This window comes from Phragmites australis, chromosome 21 (genome assembly GCF_958298935.1).
Source record: "Phragmites australis chromosome 21, lpPhrAust1.1, whole genome shotgun sequence".
Taxonomy (NCBI): domain Eukaryota; kingdom Viridiplantae; phylum Streptophyta; class Magnoliopsida; order Poales; family Poaceae; genus Phragmites; species Phragmites australis.
This window is the reverse complement of record NC_084941.1, coordinates 19780383-19800484: the sequence shown is the minus strand read 5'-3', so window position 1 is coordinate 19800484 and position 20102 is coordinate 19780383. Positions and strand designations below refer to the sequence as shown.

Below are 20102 nucleotides of genomic sequence, written 5' to 3'. Positions count from 1 at the left end.
TCTTCACATGGATCCGACTAAATGAAATTCAATAGATTTCCATCTCCAATTTTTGTCAACAGATAAATATCGTTTTCAATGAAATATTTACTGTTCTCCGGAGTTAGAGATCTTCAGTAACACGGAACTACAAATGAGCAGTAAATTAGCTGATTGAAACACTTCCATATGCTATAAAAAAGAATGGTATCCCCTCATTCTCTTACCAAGGGGAGAACAAGACTATCTATCAGGTAAGTAATTCATCTGTACAAAATAATTTGTTGGCCTTTGCCAGATCACTATAAACTAACATATGCATCCTTTGTTTCTAATGTAATTGAGATCACTGGTGGTGTCCCTGGACAAGTACCACTTGGCACTGAGAATTCATGAATTCCCTTGATGTGTCAATGATATAGAGTAGCATATAAGGGAATTGATGAATTTTCACTAGCATAAGAGGAATTGTCCCTTTTTTATGTGTTTTTTTTTCATACTATATAGGGTCACTGCTTCTAGGTATAATCCGTACTTGAAGGCTGCCCGGCATAGAGCTACAAACATCGACTACGCCATGACCATCATCTTCGTCTTCATTTTTGTCATCCTTGGGGACATCACCAAAATGGAAACTCAGGCATTTCTCTAGGTCAAGGTCATCACCGATGTACCTTGTCTTGGACAGGGCCTGGGGGCTTCTCCAACTACTGTGGCTTCTGGTATCGCTCTGATTGAGCTCTATGTGTCCTTCCGACGCGTCACTGCTGCGATGGCTGGAATGACAGTCAGATACATAATGGTTTCCAAAGTTCGGAGGCTCAAGGAAGCTGTCTCGTGGACCAGTAGGATGTGCAGAGTTCAGCGCCCCATCGCTGTGCTGGCTGGAATAATGACCAGATGTGTAGTGATTTGCAAAGTCTGGAGGCTCAATAAAACTGTCACGTGGATCAGTTGGCCGTGTAGATACCTGGGCCCACCAATGGCGGCTTGTAGAATTTTGTTCCCTGCCCTGGCCCTTGAAGGCGGCACGCTGAAAGAATGCACTTGATGTTGATGCCTCCAAGTGGCTTCGAGCTCTTTCAAACAAATTAAAATCCCAGATTTGCTCCTCTTCAATCTCTGTTAATGATTTGCTCAGAGGTGGCCATATATCATCCCTTGGCTCAGGGGATGTTTCATCATGGTGGGAAGATAATCCGGCCTCCCTATCCGAGTGTTCTGAGTAACATGTGTAATACCAGTCCAGGATATATGGATAAGCTCTTTGATCTGTGTCAAGCAGTCCGAAAGGACTATAGTTATAAATAATCCCATTGCCAGGATGAATATCCCTGGGGAGCAGCTGATGGAAAATATTGCTACTTTGACGTCTCATACTTGACCCAAGTTGTGAATCTTCCATTGCTTGAAAAGTATATTTACGGATTTGCTTTTCCTTGAATCTCTGAAGGTTGCACAAAAACCGCTTGCCATCTGGATTTGGCTCCCATGATGTATAGGTGCTTTGAAAACTGTAAACAATGAAACAGCATAACTTAATTTTGCTGCTTTTCTTTCATTGAAATGATTTCATACACCAGTTTTTCTTTGTTATTTCATACACCAGTTTTTCTTTGTTCTATGTCAATGAGATTATTCAGATTGAAATTATTCATTTGTATTTTATACTAGATTCAAGCACTAAGGAAGCACTTGGCCACTACATAAATAAGAACATTGTGCATTCCACTCTCATTACTGGGACCCAAACTATAGGCAAACTCATACTGAAATCTTACATCAAAACTTTTGTAATTGCAACTTTCAAAGAAAAGTATATCTCCTAAGTAATGAAGAAAATCAAGCAATTCCTTGTGTGCAATATGTAGCTGCTGACTGAAGAACAATAAGGTTAGGTTGTTCTAGAATTGCTTTCTTCATTTCCACTTCATTTTTTTTACATGACATGATATGATTCTGTGCACAAAATCAACGAGAACAGCTATTACAGAGAAGGAATTTGTGACAGATGTAAGATGTTAACTATCCTCAGTGCTCTACTATGTGTACAAATACATCAATAACAAAATGAATTGAGTCAGATGACAGAAGGCATAGAATGAAACGTACAGCAGTATGAAATCTAAGGGGGAAAATTCACAAGCCATGTTTATAATAATAGTCAAAACAGCAAAAGATCAAGTAAAATAGTATGAGATGTAGGTTGAAATGCAGTGTACCTCAATAACGATTTCTCCATTTTCCCTTGGGAGCTCCTCACGTCCCTTGCTGCATCAAGTGGTGAACCATAGTTTCTATTTCCATGTCTTCGGAAGTCAAACAAGCTTAAACTATCGAGATGTCAAACAAAATGAAGTAAGAAATCTTGCAAAGCAGCAACATTAATGGATTTTTAATAATAAATAGCACAATACAGAAACAAACCTGCATACATCTCCCACTCCATCTACGTAAACTGTGAACTCCGAAATGAAGCGCAGAATATCATTGGCACGCTGTACAAGAAAGAAAATCAACCATTGTACAACATAACCTAGAAACAAACTTTTGCTGATCTTGCTCAAAACATTACCTTTGGTATCACAAATATTAGCAAGTAAGGAGTGACGAAAATAGAGGCCATTTCTTCCAAAAGCACTGTTATGGTATACTGCAATGGCAATTTACATGTAATCAGCAACACTTCTAAAAGCAAAATTGCAACCTATACACTATATCTCAGATAAGACAAATAAGTAATATTATACTACTTCTAAATGCACAGTATGGCTTCCAGGTACGCATTATTTACTGAGTTCTGTTTAAGCATAAACCAACCCAGATATCTAGACAGTTGAACATTGGTAGTATGGAAATAAAAAAGAAAATCCTCAGTACCATAGCAAAGATGTGTCCATGACATGTGGCTGAAGGCTCCCACTTGACAGCCTTAAATTGAATGGTATGTTTCAGTTCATGCATCTTTGCGACGGTGCTGACCTCATTTTATCTTCATATATGTGTATCATTTAGAACTACAAAGATCAAGAATTTTAAAGCGATTAAGGTTTTTTTTTTTTCAAAAGTATCATCTGAGAAAAAAATAATGGGTTGTCATTCAAGTTGCAGATTGAAACTAATATTAGCTGATGGGGATTTTGTTTCCATATAACTTTTGAGAGAGGGAGTAAAAATTGACGTTCTATACTAACCAAGTTTTTAGACAGTAAAATACTCTGAACATCAGCGCATCAAGTCTGGCCAATCGACCCAATAGGTTTTTAGAAATAAGTCCAAGCACTGAATTCATGAAACTGTAAAGATTCTAAAGGGCCTACTGCAATATGCAAACCACTAGAAGGTAAAAAACAATTCGACCCCACAATCAAAAACGAAAAGATATAAGCTCTGAACATGACAGAGTAACACAGTAACTACAATGAAAAATGATCAGTTGGGCATGTCTTAGTTTCCAACTTTGCATGAAATCAATCAAATCATTAACAATTAAAAAGCAACATCCAAGGGGAGTGAACTACCTGAAACAGCATTTCAAACTCTTTCCGCACAAGTTCACTGCTCTCTTTACCACGCCACCTCTTCGGCATGTAATGTGTCTGTTGAACAACAAGAGACATGGCTCCTTCTGGGTCAATCACTTGAAGCTCATCTGCCACAACTTTTCGACTTACAGCTGCTATGGTTCCGAAAACAACAGTATACCAGAAAAGATTTCGGCCAAAAACCTTCATAAGTCAGAAAAAAATGAGATTTAAAAAGGTAAAAGGGATTGGTTGTGTAACATTAAAAGGATGCAGAAATAAACGACTTACATGACCCTCAAGGATAGATTCACCAAGGACTCCAAGAATGAGAAGAATTCCAGCCAAGCCACCAGATACAAATGATATAAATTTTGCAATAATAGATATTAATGGAGTTGGAAACTGCTTTAAATAATTCACTGACTGAACAGTGCAGTTGTTCATCCTATGTCTGAAGAAATGCTCAACCTGAAATCGTTAGAAGCAGTCGTATTAGGGAAAATTTGGAAAATAGTTTAACAAGATACGATCATTAAGCCATAAAAAGATGCAAACTTTACATAGCACTTGGAAAATGGGAAGGGGGGCATAGTCATTCAGAATATTTTTAGTAGGAATATTCCTCTGCAAATGAAACTCATTTCTACCTCATTGTACTCCCGCAAAATCCACCTTGATAAATTTGACCATCTTCGAGATGATGCTGTACTGGGGTGATTGTAGAATTCTTCAGCATGTCTCAAAAACATGTATACCAGTGGGAAGATGACAAGGCAGGGTGACAGAAAAAACATTGCAATACCCAAAAATACAAGTCGCTTTTTCAAGATGGATGGGCTTGTTAAAAAATCTTTTCTGACACAAAATTTACTGCAAAAGAAGATGACATGAAATTCACATGGAAAATTAAAGCAGGATCAACAATGTACAAAAAGGTGTAAAAAATATAGTAAGACAACATTCTGAAGGAATAGGATCAACAAACAACATACAAAAATTATAGAGGCCAATATTTTAAAGGAATAGTTATGAGAAGAGCATTACATGAACCAGAACAAAAATGAAAAGACTAAAGTTATCAAGGAAGATATAATATCCAAGTAGTAATAGTTGTTTCCAAGATTGTTCGCAACTAAAAAGTACAACAAATTAGCTGCATGGTTTTCTTCATCGGTCACCTTGAACATTTTAGGTAAAAACTAATTGCCCTGCCCTGCTTATAAGATGAGAGCAGAACATGCAAGAGAACACAGGCATGCTCCTTTACCGAATATATTAATTACATTTGGTACGACTCGGTGTATCAAATATAAATCCTCATGGTCAATTCATATATGAAGCTAAATAATAAGGGACACAAAGGCATTAAATTCTCAACAATATCAAATTTACTCATCAACACAATCTACCAGGACAAGTGTAGAATATACTACACGGCAACAGCATTCACCAGTCAAAGTGTCATTTTTTGACTATTGTACATCCATATTCTGTGTCATATTAGTTCCTTTTTCTTTCATAACTCTTGTTCTCAAAAACCTGACTGGCACTGCAGAACACATTAAAATAATTTGATACTTATAGGATGCCAGAAACAGGAACAAACTTTCTTACCTATCGAACATGCTCTGGAAGATGCACCAATTTAATGTCCACTCTAGGGTCTTTGGAAGCATCAGATAGCTTTTCCTTGCATGGATACGAGAACTAACAGTTGGACCAACTCCAGGCAGCCAACAGGGAAACGGGAATGCAATGATGCCTTTATTAACCATCCCAATCAAATAGTTCTCTTTCCGCATTATTCTCATGATGATATCATGTTCCGAAAGATCCTTAACAACACAAAGTTGTTGTGACTTCTGGAGAAGGACAACCTTCTCAACTACTTTGGGCCATGATATAGTTTGAATCTCCAGATCAGTGACTTTGAGGCTACACAAATAAGAAATGGAAACATATGGATAAGTCAACTATTTTCTCAGCAAAGTTTACCAACGTGTGAAACACATGAAATTCAAACACTACCTGTTATAGTAGAAGTCACGAACACTGATTGTGCTTCTCAATTTTACAAAGAACTTCATAAAGATAATAATTCCATAAGTCGTTAATATAGCCATCGATCCAATAGTGATCATCTTCACAAATGTGAACGGAACTAATGGGTCATTCTTAATGACTTTCATCGGATCACATGGTTTCTCCCCTAACTCAAGTGCTTCTACTCCACATTTCAAATGGCTGAGGGCACCCCAATCAACAAACAAGAAGAAAAAACCAATAGCACATACCATAAAGATAACATTAAGGATCTCAATTATCCACTTGGTGATGATGCATCTTAAACCCTTTGCACAGAAATATTCATAAAGTCTCTCAAAGAAAATGTCCAAGTCAAGAATTAGCTCAGCCTTTAAGTCTTCCCCATGGATTAGTCCTGTTGGGCTCTCACAATCAGAGCTCAGTAATCTCTGGTAGTCGGATAACTCTATCTCAGGCGGAATTTCAGCAAGTAGATTTGTCGAAAGTGCTGATTCACTTCTCCATGACCACTTGGATAATTTTTGAATAATTGTGCCCTTCAGAAGGATGGACATCATTTACGAAAATACAAGGCGAGAGAAGCTGAAGGCTTCCTTGCCATGCCACAGATAATCACCTGGAAGAGGAAAGTATAAAAAAAACAAATCAGGCAATGCATCACACAATCTTATTCAAACGGCAAAGACATAAGTACTCATCATTCATAACTTCAAATGAGTATTCCTATTCATTGAAAATTGTATTTTAGCAAAAGCTACATCAGGACATAATTCTCAAAAGAAAAAAAAACGAAGTATTACTGCCAATACCAAGGTACCCAGAATTTATTTTCTAATCCTGGAACCAAGACCCAATTAATTGGCCCATGAGGACCGACTCTATATATTGACGTCAAGTCTATTGGATGGATACACTTCTCTATCACAATTCTAGTCCAAGGTAACATGGAATCAGAGCAATGGTTTAGGGTTAGGGTTAGACTAATCTAATCCACCCACGATCTAGTCTTTCTTTTTAATCGTCGCCGTCCGTCGCTATCATCGTTGTCGTGCATTTCCGTCGCTACCGTCGTCAGCATCTCCGTCGCTACCGTCGTCAGCATCTCCGTCGCTACCGTCGTCAGCATCTCCGTCGCTACCGTCGTCGACGCATCAGCATGCATCTCTGTCGTCACGCCGCCCGTCCCAGTCACAGCCGTCGTCGCGGCAAATCGTATCCGCCGTTGTGGATCTGCGTCATGCCAACGTGGATTCGATCTCCTTTCACCATTTGGGGTCTCCTTCCGCTACCACATGTCGAGGCCCGGCCTGATTGTTGTCCGCTATCCACCTCTGCGGAGCCGATCACCGACCGCCTGTGGAGCAACGTGGGGAGCCATCCGCCGACCTATGGAGCCACACACCTACAGAGCCATCCACCGACCACCGTCCTTCTGTGGACTCGACTGTTGTCCTCCTAAGGAGCGTCGGGTTTTCTTTGACACCGTCATGTCCGCCTGGGCCCTTTTTGTTGTTGCTGTGCTCAGAGCAAGGAGGTATGCATCCGTATTGCTACCATTCGTATTGTGCTCTACTGTGCGTTGTTGTTCACCTGCGGCTGCTATTTATCTACTACTGTATTATTACTATTCATATGCTCCTATGTCATTTTCAATATGTCGCAATCCACTCAATTGCTATTCCTATCAAACTTGATGGTCACAATTATTGAGTGGGCTTTCTTTGTGAAAACTGTGTCGAGGGATTATGCTCTGGCATCTCATCTGACTCATAAGTTTAAGGATGGTTCTGATGCAACTGAAGTCAAGAATTGGCAGAATAATGACGGAAGGATTATGAGTGCTATAGTCACTAGTATGGAGTCTTTGATTATGAGTCTTTAACATCACAATAAAGCTAAGGAGATGTGGGATTATTTGCAACGTCGATATGTTCAGAATAGTGTTGCTCTCTTGCATACTCTGATGACAGGACTTCACGGTCTTCAGCAAAATGATCTCTCCATAGATGAGTAATAGCATTTGATAGTATGATTCATTGACAAGTTCCTTATGTATCAGTTCTGTCATGGATTTAAAGGTGATATGCCCTAGAGGCAATCATAGAGATGATTGTATCACGTCTATATTTATGTAATTTTGAATAATGTATTATTTCAAGAATGACTATAATTTACATTGATTAGTAAGTATGTGACTTTTTCGTGAAACTCTTTGTTTGTATCATGATGTTATTCTAAATTGATCCTTAGTCACGTATCATTGTGATGATTCATAAGATCAGCATATGTATTGATTTATGATCATATTTCACATATCATAAGTATAGAGATACCAGATCAATAATGTAAACATTTATGTTGGAGAACATGATGTTGGATAAACCCATTTTGAGATACTGCTGGGATTGTTATTTATAATATACCATTAGTTGTTATCTCAGATAGTGTTCCTGCAGGATCCTTAGACCTGAGATCGTCATTGATTCCAGAATATATAGTGCCATACTTTAGGGCTGCCAAATGTTATTCCGTAATTAGGTAATGATAAAGGTAGTTTTCGAGTTTGTTATGAAATATATCGTTGAGTGTGAGCGATCAAGATAGAATTTACCCCTCCTTGATAACGTGAGATATATCTCTAGGCCCCTCGAGGTAGTTAGATTGAGAAAGTGAATGGTCATACCAATATGATTAAAAAGTTAATCATAATGAATCCACTACTTGATCGAGTGAATGGTTGAGGTATCACATGGGTGGCTCGTATCTCGCCTTGAACTTGATTGGTATATCAAGGTTCAGCTGATATGATCTTTGTGTATACTCGGAAGTCAACATGTCCTGCTGAGGTCCGCTATTGACTTCGATTTGAAAAGGGTTTCCGAGTTGTAGCCATTTATACATGAACCTAACAGGTCATACATTTAATGAGTTGGAACAAAACATATGAATTGGGTTTGTATATGGGTTTGATTGGATTGTAATCCATGAGATGTGAGTCTTAAAGGGCTTCCAACGTGGGAGCCCATTAGCGAGCTCTATATAAGAAGAGACGTGGGATGGGACGTGCACAGGTGAGTCACTCCGAAACCCTAGCTGTAACCCTTCACACGATCTCCCAAAACCCTAGTCATGCGCATGGTGCTAGCACATCGGCGCTCGGCGATCCTGCCCTGTACGTGTGGATACCGTAGAGGCGCTACTGCTATTGCAGCATTGATCTCCTCGGCGTGAAGATTGCGACGCTTCTGTGCAGCTAGTCGAGGACCTACTCGGCTGGTCGACATACCTGCTCGTCTGGTCGTGGAGCACGACGCGACCACTCGGAGCTGGTCGAGAACGCGATAGGCTTGCTCGAGAAACTGATCGAGGAACTGGTTCAGAAGTACGACCACCTGCTCGAAGTTGGTCAAGGACGCGACAGACCTACTCGAGGAACTGGTCGTGAAGCACGATCACTTACTCAAAGCTGGTCAAGGAGTGTAACCACCTACACAGGGCTGGTCGCAGGTCTGATCGAGAAGTTGGTCGAGGAGATTGAGCGCATGACATTGGATTGGTTTATTCCAATTCTTCTTTCGTTGCACTGTGCGTTAAGTGGTAACGATCTATAATCTCCTACCTGCATGATTTTTTGGGTGAATACGATAGAAATTTTTTATTTTTAAGCTAACATAGCCAACCCGTTCCCAACAAGACTATGATCAGATTTTGAATCTATTCGTATGCAGTTGCTCAACAACCCCACTACTCCATCAATTGCTGATGTATTGCCTGCTTTGATTGCTAAAGAGGCTCGTCTTCGATTGCTCACGTCTGCTCCAGTGTCAATACCTCAGTGTGCTTGCAGCTTCTCAGAGGACCAGCACAACTAAAGTTAGTTCCTCATAGGGTATTCCTTGTGAGCATTGTAAGAAGATTGGTCATCGTTCAGAGAATTGCTTCTCTTGTCATCCAGAGAAGTTGGTTGAGTTCCGTGCCCGCCATGCTGCTCGAGCTCGTAATACAGCTCCTTCCCGAGGTTCTATATCTGTTGCTGCTACTTATAACAGTGATTCTCAGTCTTGGGTTCTGGATTCAGGAGCTTCCTTCCATGTCACATCTGATAAGTCTCAGCTGGTTGCTTGCAAGACGGTCACTGCTGGAGGTTATATTCAGACAACTAATGGTACATCTTGTTATATCACTCATTAGGGTGCACTTTCCACTTCTTATTTTTCTGTACCTGATGTTTCTTTTGTACCTCAGTTATCCATGAATCTCCTATCTGTAGGACAAGTAACTGAACAAAACTATTTTGTTGGATTTGACGCTTCATCTTGTTTTATTCAGGATCTTAGGAGCGGAAGAGTGGTTGGGAATGGTCATCGCCGTAGCGGGTCTCCTGACCTCTGCGTTCTGGACACTTTGCATCTTCCTCTTTCCACTAGCTCCACCGCTCACATGTCATCTGTAGCATCTTTTGCCCAGTGACATCATCGTCTTGGTCACTTATGTGGATCGCGTCTGTCTACTTTGGTTCGTTAGGGTCGTATAGGTCAGATGTCTATTGAGTCCACTTTTCATGGTAAGGGTTGCAGACTGGGTAAACAGATCTAACTCCCATATTCTAGTAGTATTTCCCATTCTGCTAAACTTTTTGATCTTATTCATTCTGATATATAAGGTCCTTCACCTTTTGCTTCAAAATGTAGTCATAGCTATTATGTCATTTTTATTGATGATTCGGATTTATTTTATGAAACATCGCTCTCAATTGTGTTATATATATCAATCTTTTGCTTCTAAGGTTAACACTCAGTTCTCTACTGCCGTTAAAGTCTTTCGCTCTGACTCTAGAGGAGAATATCTCTCTTCTATTTTTCGTCAGTTCCTCACCTTTGAGGACACTCTTGCTCAGCTCTCGTGCCCTGGGGCTCATCCTCAAAATGGCGTTGCTGAACGCAAGCATCGCCATCTTATAGACTGCTCGCACACTGCTCATTGTATCTTTTGTTCCTTCTTATTTCTAGGGAGAAAGTGTTTCTATAGCCGTCTATCTTATTAACCGGCAGTCGTCTTCAAAGCTCGCCGAAAAATACCCTGGTGATGTTCTTTTTGGTACTTCTCCAAACTATGAACATCTTCGGGTTTTCAGTTGTACTTGCTATATCCTGTTTGCACCTCGTGAGTGGACTAAGTTGTCTACCCAATCAATCGAGTGTCTTTCTTGGATATAGTCCTAAGCATAAGGGCTATTGTTGCTATGATCCTTTCTCTCATCACATACGTATTTCTCGTGATGTGACTTTTGTTAAGGACTGTTCCTTCTATAATCCCTCAATTCAGCCATCATCTTCTCCCATTGAGTTCACTTCCTTCCTATGTCTTCCTCCTCCTTCATTTGGTGATCATACCCCTGTTTCATCTCCTACCCCTCCTCCACCCACCTCTGATTTGGTTTCAGCTCCTCCACCCACTCTTGCTCCAGATTCAGCTTCTCCACCATATATTCTGCCTATCATCCATGTCTTCACTCGTCGGACCACAGTTCCTTCTGATTACCTGTCCAACTCTACCTCTTCGGCCAGTCCTGATGCTCATGTCTTTACTGATTCTACTGTTGTTGATGAGTTGCCTATAGGTCCTCATTATAATCTCCACGATCGTGCTACTATTAAGGCTCCTGACAGGCTAGGGTTTCCCCGTGTGAGTGCAGTTGTACCTAAGGAACAATCTACTTATCATGAGGCATCTGGCATTCTTGAGTGGCAGTCTACTATGTCTGAGGAACTTGTTGCACTTGACCGTACAGGAAGTTGGGATTTTGTTCCCTTACTGCCCATCACATGTAAGTGGATTTTTAAGATTAAGACAAAGTCTGATGGTTCTATTGAGAGATACAAAACTCGTCTTGTTGCCAAAGGTTTTCAGCAGACCAAGTGTCGAGATTATGATGAGACATTTGCTCATGTTGATCACATAACCACAATTCGTACCTTGATTGCAGTGGCTGCTACTCGTTCATGGACTATCTCTCAGATAGATGTTAATAATGCTTTTCTTCATGGTGAATTGCATGAGGAAGTTTATATGCAGTCACCCCTAGGTGTTGATGCTCCTTCATGATATGTCTGTCGTCTTCATCGTGCTTTATATGGTCTTAAACAAGCTCCTCATGCTTGGTTTGAGCGATTTGTTTCTGTTATACAGGGTGCTGGTTTTTCTTCTAGTGATCATGATCTTGCTTTATTTATTCATCTATCTCCAAAAGGACGTATTTTGCTTCTCGTTTATGTTGATGATATGTTGATTACAAGAGATGATATTGAGCATGTTACGCATGTGAAGAAGCAACTCAGTGAGCAATTTTAGATGTCTGATTTATGCCCTATTAGTTACTTCTTGGGATTGAAGTTATGACTTCTGAAAAGGGTTTCTATCTTTCTCAATCTAAATACATTCAGGATCTTATAGCTAGCTCTGGTATTACTGATAATCGGACTGTTGCTACACCTATGGAGCTTCATTTGCAACTTCATCCTACTGATGGTAAACCCCTTGAGGACTCCTCTCGATATCATCGTATTGTGGGTAGTATTGTTTATCTCACTGTCACGAGACCTGATATGGCTCATGCAGTTCATTTAAGTCAGTTTGTGAGTACTCCTACTTCTGTGCATTTTGGTTATTTGCTTCGGGTATTACGTTACTTGAGGGGGACATCATCATAGTGTTTATTTTATGCCCGTTCTAGTCCGCTTCAGCTTTATGCTTACTCTAACTCCACTTGGGCGAGTGATCCGACGGATCGTCATTCTGTTACTGATTATTGTATTCTTCTTGGTACTTCTCTTACATGGAAATATAAGAAATGGGTTGCTGTATTATGGTCCAGTATAGAGGTAGAACTTAGAGTTCTTGCTACTACCACTTCAGAGATTGTATGGCTTCGCTAGTTGTTGGCTGATTTTGACGTCTCTTGTGAAGCACTCACACCTCTTCTATGTGATAATACTGGTGCTATACAAATTGCAAATGATCCTGTGAAGTATGAACTCACAAAGCATATTGATGTTGATGCTTCTTTTACTCGGTCTCATTGTCATCATAAAACCATTACTCGTCAGTATGTGCCATTAGAGTTGCAAATTGCAGATTTCTTCACCAAAGCACAAACTCAAGTGCATCATCGGTTTCATCTACTCAAACTCAGTGTTTCTGAGCCTCCTATACCACCTTAAGTTTGAGAGGGTGTTAACTATATATATATATATATATATAGGACACCTATTCTATACTCCTAGGAGTATGTACTCCCACATGCAATATACCACCTAAACAAACACTTTATACTCTTTTATCATTTTTAGTATACTCTAATACTAATTCTAAGATACTCCAATATGAGTTGTATGAAAAAAAATTCAATGTTAGCCTTTCATTTTTGCTATATACTCTTTTTTATACATAAAAGAAGTATATACGCAAATTATGATAAAAATCATGGAATTTCATAAAAAATTTCGTGGGATTTGTATTGTAGTATCTTATAATTACTAATGAAGTATATTTAAAGTGATAAAGAAGTATAACACACGTGCAAAAGTGGTATATGAGAGGTGGGAGTACATACACCCAGGAGTACATACTAGTTTTCCTGTATATATATATATATATATATATATATATATATATATATATATATATATATATAGGACACCTATTCTATACTCCTAGGAGTATGTACTCCCACATGCAATATACCACCTAAACAAACACTTTATACTCTTTTATCATTTTTAGTATACTCTAATACTAATTCTAAGATACTCCAATATGAGTTGTAAGAAAAAAATTCAATGTTAGCCTTTCATTTTTGCTATATACTCTTTTTTATACATAAAAGAAGTATATACGCAAATTATGATAAAAATCATGGAATTTCATAAAAATTTTCGTGGAATTTGTATTGTAGTATCTTATAATTACTAATGAAGTATATTTAAAGTGATAAAGAAGTATAACACACGTGTAAAAGTGGTATATGAGAGGTGGGAGTACATACACCCAGGAGTACATACTAGTTTTCCTATATATATATATATATATATATATATATGATAACATATTATTCTGGCTGGCTCATGAGAACTCTGTATATTGACGTTGGACAGATTCGCTTCTCTCTCACAATCCCAGTCCAAGGTAACATCAGCATCAAGGACTACATGTCAACCAGGCTTACGTTCAAAAAGAAATGTCAATCAGGCTTACTCTCTCCAACTCCACACTATCAACTCAACCCAAAGTCAAAACATTTCTTTGTCGTGATGTACTTGCAGTAGAAACATAACAAACCTAAAAACTAAATGCCAGTTCAAACAGCGCCGATTAGTCCACAATGCAAGAGTCTCTGCCTACTCTGGTACAACCAAAACTGGTGGATTTTCCCAGGGCCGCCAAATTCAGTCGAATCCCCGAAATTTTCGGAAACTAAACTGCAAGCTCACCTCTCGTGGATTGATCTTGGGCGCTGAATGAGAAGCAGAACTCGATGGAACTAGATTAGATTAAATTCGCAAGGTACCACGCAGCAACCAAACCCGCAGCTAACTCAACTAAGAGAAATAGGGATTCGGATTCGATTTCCCACAGTCGCAAATAAAGGAAAGGCCACCCGGAACAGAATGAACCCTTAGAACAGTCCGCCCAAGCAAGCTAGGGTTACTTTTTTTGGATGATGAAGCTAGCATTACTTACCAGGGGAAGACAAAATCGACCCAAGAAACAACCTCCGCGCCGGTCCAGTGCCAGTAGAGGGCAGAGGGATGAGGAGCGCTGCGGCGCCTCCCTTCGCCGGCTTCGAGATTGCCGGTGATGAGTCACTCGAGATTGTGGCGGCGGAGCAGAGCGAGGGGGGGAACTCCGAGTTTTTCTTTAAGTACGGGAAAAAACTCTGTCCCGGAGCTGTTCGTGAAAGTGGTTTGTTCGGCCGGTTATGTCCGGTCCGACTCTGGACCCTCTTCCCACTAAACTAGAACTGAGAATGGGCCGGGCCGTTAAAAGCCATGTTGTTTTTGGGCCTAAATTGGCTGCCTAGGCTCGGTCCCACTGGAGCGACCGGGCTCGGATTCTTTTTCTCAGCAAACCATGGTGCAGGCTAATCGTGGCATTTCCCGGTTCAACCAAAGTTCAATCCTGTTCAATGGAAAGGAGCTTTTTTCTATATTACATTTTTGTACGGAATTTTTAGAAATATTGCACAAATTTAAAAAATTACTAAAATATTACACTGTCTTCGAGATGGTTTAGCGAAAATCAATTTTTATGAGTTGGAATAAAAAATATATATTTTCACGGTTCGACTTAACGAAAATTTAAATTTCACAGATTGAAATTGTGAAAAATATTTTTGCGGGACTGTTCAGTGAAAAGTAGAGTTTTTTTTGGCTGAATTGAGCGAAAACCGGTTTGGGTGAACAGTACCCATAAATTCTAATTTTCCTTTTCCCTCTTTCTCTATTTGACAGTATGGTTATTGTACACCAAAATTCAAAAACAAATTAGTCCTATAATTCATGATAAATCTATTTTAAAAGGATTCATCTCAATACCCCGTGTAGGTTTCAAAATTAAAAAAAATCCATAAAAGGCTATTTTTAGACCTTCTAGCAATTTTTAAAGTATCAATGAAATTCCCAAAAATCTAGAAAAATTTACTAATATTCCTCTCATCTGGCGTAATAATTTCTAAAATTATTTTCAACTCTAGATTATTTGGTGAAAAAGTGAATTCATTTGCAATGCTTCATTTATATATATTTTTATCATTCCATATGATATTCTCTTTTAATTCAATTTGAATTCAAATAAATTTGAACATACATAAACTCATCCAAACTCTTATAAAATACATATAAATATGAATATGCACAATTTAAGTATGACATCAAATAAAAAAGAAATATCATATAGGATTATTTTCCCTTCGAGGATGATCGTGTGGAGCCGTTGCATCATGTGGCTTCCATAGTCAATGGGATTAATTAACACGATGCTACAACAGCTGGGTCTCGGCACTCCTCCCATCGTGCGTGATTTAAGGTGAGTTACAGGTGATGGTTTGCACTATGATGTGTGTGGGATGTATTCACCCTCCGGAGCTGTCTCTGGAGGCCCAAGCCCAAGCCGATGCTGCTGCTCGTCGCTACTCCAAGATGGTGGTTGTCAGGATGATCTCTGATAATAAATTTAAGTGTATCAGATGATGAGTATGTTGATCAGTGTTTTTTTATGGTTGAATTGAATGGACGCAAGAATGCAGGGATGTATTCAGGTTTAGGTCTCATATAGGATAATAGCCGTACGTCATTTATATTTTCTTATGGATTAGATAAATTTGTTACAGAATCTCTTCCTTCTTTTACAAATTGGATCATCCTCTTTATATAACAGAGGAAAAGGAGTACATACAAATAGACTATAGCAAATTATGTGGTAAGCATGCACTTGATGAAGCCAACTACTCCTAACTCATCATGACAAGGGATATGCACGCTCGTCTCGCTCTAATTGTCCTGTAAGCCTTGTCTCATCCACCGAATGACGAGCCACTACACACCATGCCGGCCCACGATCTCGCTCGCCGAAAGGCAATGCCTGGGGAAGAAAATACTTGAGTGACTGGTTAGGTAAGACTCTGCCTTTCGACCAGCAGGGGCTAGTCGTAGGGTTCTGACCTCGACTAGGAGGCTGGTCGATGGAGCCCTACCCTGGTCGTAGAGTAAGGTCATGGTCTTGAAGATATCCGTCCACTGGCTAATATTTGGCAGCATGGGTCCACCTAGTGGGGCACCCTCCTACCTATTACACCAATAGTAGCCCCTAAGCTTCATTGCGAATGCGACAGACTAAGTGGTTCGCTATAGTGGCCCATGGTCATTGTGCGCCTTGTGGTCGTGGTCGGGTCCAGTAGTGCCACATGGGCCCCCAGTGAGCGCATGTTCGCCTTAGGGAGTAGTAGTCGACGCGGCCCGCTTTAGTGGTAGACTCAGGAAACCACATCCTAAGGAGAGGTTAAACATCTAGAGAGAGAGAACGTGGGGTGGAGAAACGAAATGGCATCAGACCCAAGGGAATTTTGATTCTCGAAGTGTGGCCTTTCAAAATTTGAAAGGATCGGACCCTGTGGTAGTTGAGATATCGTGGCGACCCTTTAAATTGGAGCGCTGAGGTCCCTTATAAGGAACCGTCCAAAGAATATTCTGATTAATCATTAAATTGATCATTTACTTAATCACGACTTTAATGATTAATTGGAATACCGTTCTGGTAGTCCTGGCACGTGTTTTGTGCCCAAAATCGGAGCACATGCCTTTCCAACATATCATATCGCAACAAAATTTAACAAAGAGCGAGTAATTAAATTATATTACAAGTTCTTAAGCATCCATAATTTCTTAAAATTTACAGCAAAAGAGAGTTATAAGGAGACTGAAACTAATCAACTCCTAGACAAATGAGAACTATGCAACAGAAGCTAAAGCTATAAACAACAAAAGGAGAATTGAGCCATATGTCCTTAGGCTCCATCACAAAAACACGACATCTAAGTAGTTGCCTACTCATGTCGGCCACCAGCCTCGGTGGTCGTGAAGTAGCCAAAAATCAGCTCCTCCTTGCTGGTAACACATGAAAGAGCAGCGTGAGTACGATGGTACTCGCAAGACTTAATTCTTATTGGGTACTTCAAGATAACCTGACTCTAAGGATTATGAATTGAGATGTTAGCAAGAATACAACTACATAGTTAAGTAAATTTATATGCGAAAGTAAAATTTGACAAAAATATGTGTGAGCATCTAGACTTAACCAACACACTATCTAACCCATAACCATTAACTGAACATATATGTAAAAGGAACCATAGTAACAACATCTGTAAAGAACCTTCTCAACCCATCCACCACCTTAAACCAAACTTGTAACTCTATGACTACTGTAAATGAACAAAAGCATGCTCATAACTAAGAGCGCGATACTTTAAAATGCTTTTACACCCTACAAGGGGTACAACTTCATCCACAAGACTCGATGACCACACAGGTCCACCCAAAGGGGTACTCGTGCCAACCTTTCCAATAGCCCCAACCATTTGAATCAGGTATCGCTCGGTGCGGAGCCCACTTAGGTTAACTCTCGAAGCAACCTCATGTCTCTCTTACAAGCCTGCCTGCTCACACCATCAATATGCAAGCTCAAATGATCATAACTACAAAGGTATTCGGTTTATCTTACCATTAGATCGACATGTGGTAAGTACGGTAAATACTAGAGCCAACTGTAACAACGATTGGTGCCTAAGCGATGCAGGCCATCTACGGTGTCTGGGTTCCTCTCTCGACCTACCCCGGGGAACTCCACACCAGGGTAGGAGAAACACCCCTAACACCACCCACATCTCGCATCATCCTCACTACTCAACCAACCAGCACCATCAACCCAACATTGCCATCATTGTGACGGTAATTAAAACCTATAGCTCACGAACGAGGGTTAAACCACCGCTCGACTTCTACTGAAGAATTTATGCATGGCTAAGCATTTCGGTTAACTTTTAAACTAGACCATCATCAAGTTAAACCCCAGTTACAAGGAGATGGATCACCGGTAACTTAAGACGGGGTGTAATGCACCAACATAGGTTCTACCCATATAAGACCTGACATCGACTCAACAACATGCATAACGTACATAAAGTATATTTTATCATATTAGACACATATGATCCAAATTAATAGGAGAAATATACTTAGATGCTTTCCTTGCTGCTTAGGCGGTTGCCTGATGCTACCCACACAGAATTCACAAAACCAGTGTGGCTCGGTGTCACCTTCAACCACACCTGCGTCATGCTCCGGATCCTCATTCACTAAAGAAGAATGCATGCAATGATGAGTATGGATGAAGTGCAACAATGTATACTACAATATACATAACAACAAGCTAAAAGTGAAAGACATGCAAAATAGTAGTAAACCTTGCGATCTAAACAACTTCCTAAAGCTAACAGGAGGTCGGAGACTCCGGGTTGAACTCGAAACCTCCGGGTTGAACTCGAAACCTCCGGGTTCTAGAACCTCTGGGTGGTACTCCGGACAGGGGTTCTCGGTTAGCCATTTTTGAATTAACTAGGAATGTCCGGACTGAGTTCGAAACCTCCGGGTTAGGCCGTAATGTCTGGATGAGGCTCCGATTGAGGGTGCTTAGTTAAAAGCACCACGAATTACCTAGACTATCCAGGTTTGGCAGACTTGTACTTCTTGATGATCTTCCTCGATCGATTTGATTCGCATGTTAAATTCATTCCACCTAAACATGGATATACACTACACAAAAGGTTCTAGACTAAAATTGCACCCTAAACCCTAACAATTTTTTGAGCATAATTCATCGAAATATTCCAGATCTACCCGGAACATCTGGGCAATACCTGGACTATCCGGGTTGTCTAGAGAGGTTGCTTTGAAGTGGAAAACTCGATCGATATGATTTGCGAGTCTGTCGAAACCAAAGGGAAACATGTTTGAGATAGTTAATAGAGTCTAGAACTGACTCATCAACCTAGCAACACAATTCCTAACTCAAATCTCATTTGAATCCTCTCTTTTTGCTCCAAAGCTGAAGAGCTCAAGAACTCCGCAAGCTTAGCTCCAAACTCGAAATCAACCCACCAATTCACGCATTCTTGCCGAGGGAAGCCTAAGGAACTTACCCACGATGTTTATGGAGGTTGGTGACCACCAGGTGATGAAGGAAACAAAGAAATCATCCAAAAAGAGGAGTCCAACCACGGTTCCTCGTGCTTCAAGCAATAACACCAAGAACATCAAGAATGGCTCGAATGTTTCAGAAAAACACAAATGAATTAGATGGATGGGAAGCTTATGAGCTAGTGATCGTGTGAATACCACATGTGTACCTCGATTCAGCTTCTAGTGGGAGGAATCGAGGGAGAAAGAGAGAGAGCTTGAGAGAGAGGGGGAGCTCGGGCTACATGATGGGAGGGAGAGAGAGGGAGTTGGTGGGGACTGCTTCCCCAAGAGGAGATGGGGTGGCTGGCCCACCCATGTGAGGCCCACTTGCTAGGGAAACAAACCATATTGACTGCGAATTTATTTTTTTCTCTCCCAAATTACTTTCCCCCAACCGATTGACTCCGAATGAAGCGCTCTAGTATGCCAAAATAAATTGCCCAAATTTAGGCACAATGCTAATGACACACGATTAGGCTTAATCACGTGATTACAGATTTAGGACATGACATCCCTCACGAATCTTTTCATCGTCTCCCTTAGCCTCCAAGGTTTCACGCGTAGAGCCCTTCATCTCTGCATCCTTTCTTGCCACCAAAGCATCTTCCTCCATCATCTGATGGCACACACTAGCACTAAGCCCGCCTTCCCCAAATCCAAGTGCGATGCGATGAGGCTAAAGCAAATGCACGATGCCAGCCTGCTCACTCGCCACCTGTCCTTTGGGTACCTCTCCAGCCAGAGGGAGATCATGATG

The 20102-nt window shown here is 40.4% G+C and overlaps 1 protein-coding gene across 2 annotated transcripts; it reads right to left on the bottom strand.

The window, feature by feature from the left end:
• Window positions 1-169: 169 nt before the first annotated feature.
• Window positions 170-14508, bottom strand: LOC133903568 (autophagy-related protein 9-like). 2 transcript variants are annotated; one of them, XM_062344987.1, is made up of 11 exons: window positions 14292-14508; window positions 5535-6168; window positions 5121-5441; window positions 4154-4376; window positions 3795-3974; window positions 3501-3707; window positions 2555-2632; window positions 2407-2477; window positions 2202-2312; window positions 950-1493; window positions 663-863 (listed from the first exon to the last, which is right to left on the bottom strand). In XM_062344987.1, the coding sequence occupies exons 2-11, from the start codon at window positions 6107-6109 to the stop codon at window positions 801-803; spliced, it is 2373 nt and encodes a 790-aa protein (XP_062200971.1). In that variant the 5' UTR covers window positions 6110-6168; window positions 14292-14508; the 3' UTR covers window positions 663-800. The 2 variants fall into 2 exon arrangements, with proteins under 2 accessions (XP_062200970.1, XP_062200971.1); XM_062344986.1 differs by having other exon boundaries at window positions 170-1493.
• Window positions 14509-20102: the final 5594 nt, after the last annotated feature.

Bases quoted from the DNA above. Each gene is read 5' to 3' on its own strand.
- LOC133903568 (XM_062344986.1), bottom strand. From the start codon at position 6,109: ATGATGTCCATCCTTCTGAAGGGCACAATTATTCAAAAATTATCCAAG. The intron at 3,708-3,794 runs GTAAGTCGTTTA...TGACTTATGAAG, and splicing joins AATCTATCCTTGAGGGTCAT to GTTTTTGGCCGAAATCTTTT. The intron at 1,494-2,201 runs GTACACTGCATT...CATTGTTTACAG, and splicing joins ATGGAGAAATCGTTATTGAG to TTTTCAAAGCACCTATACAT.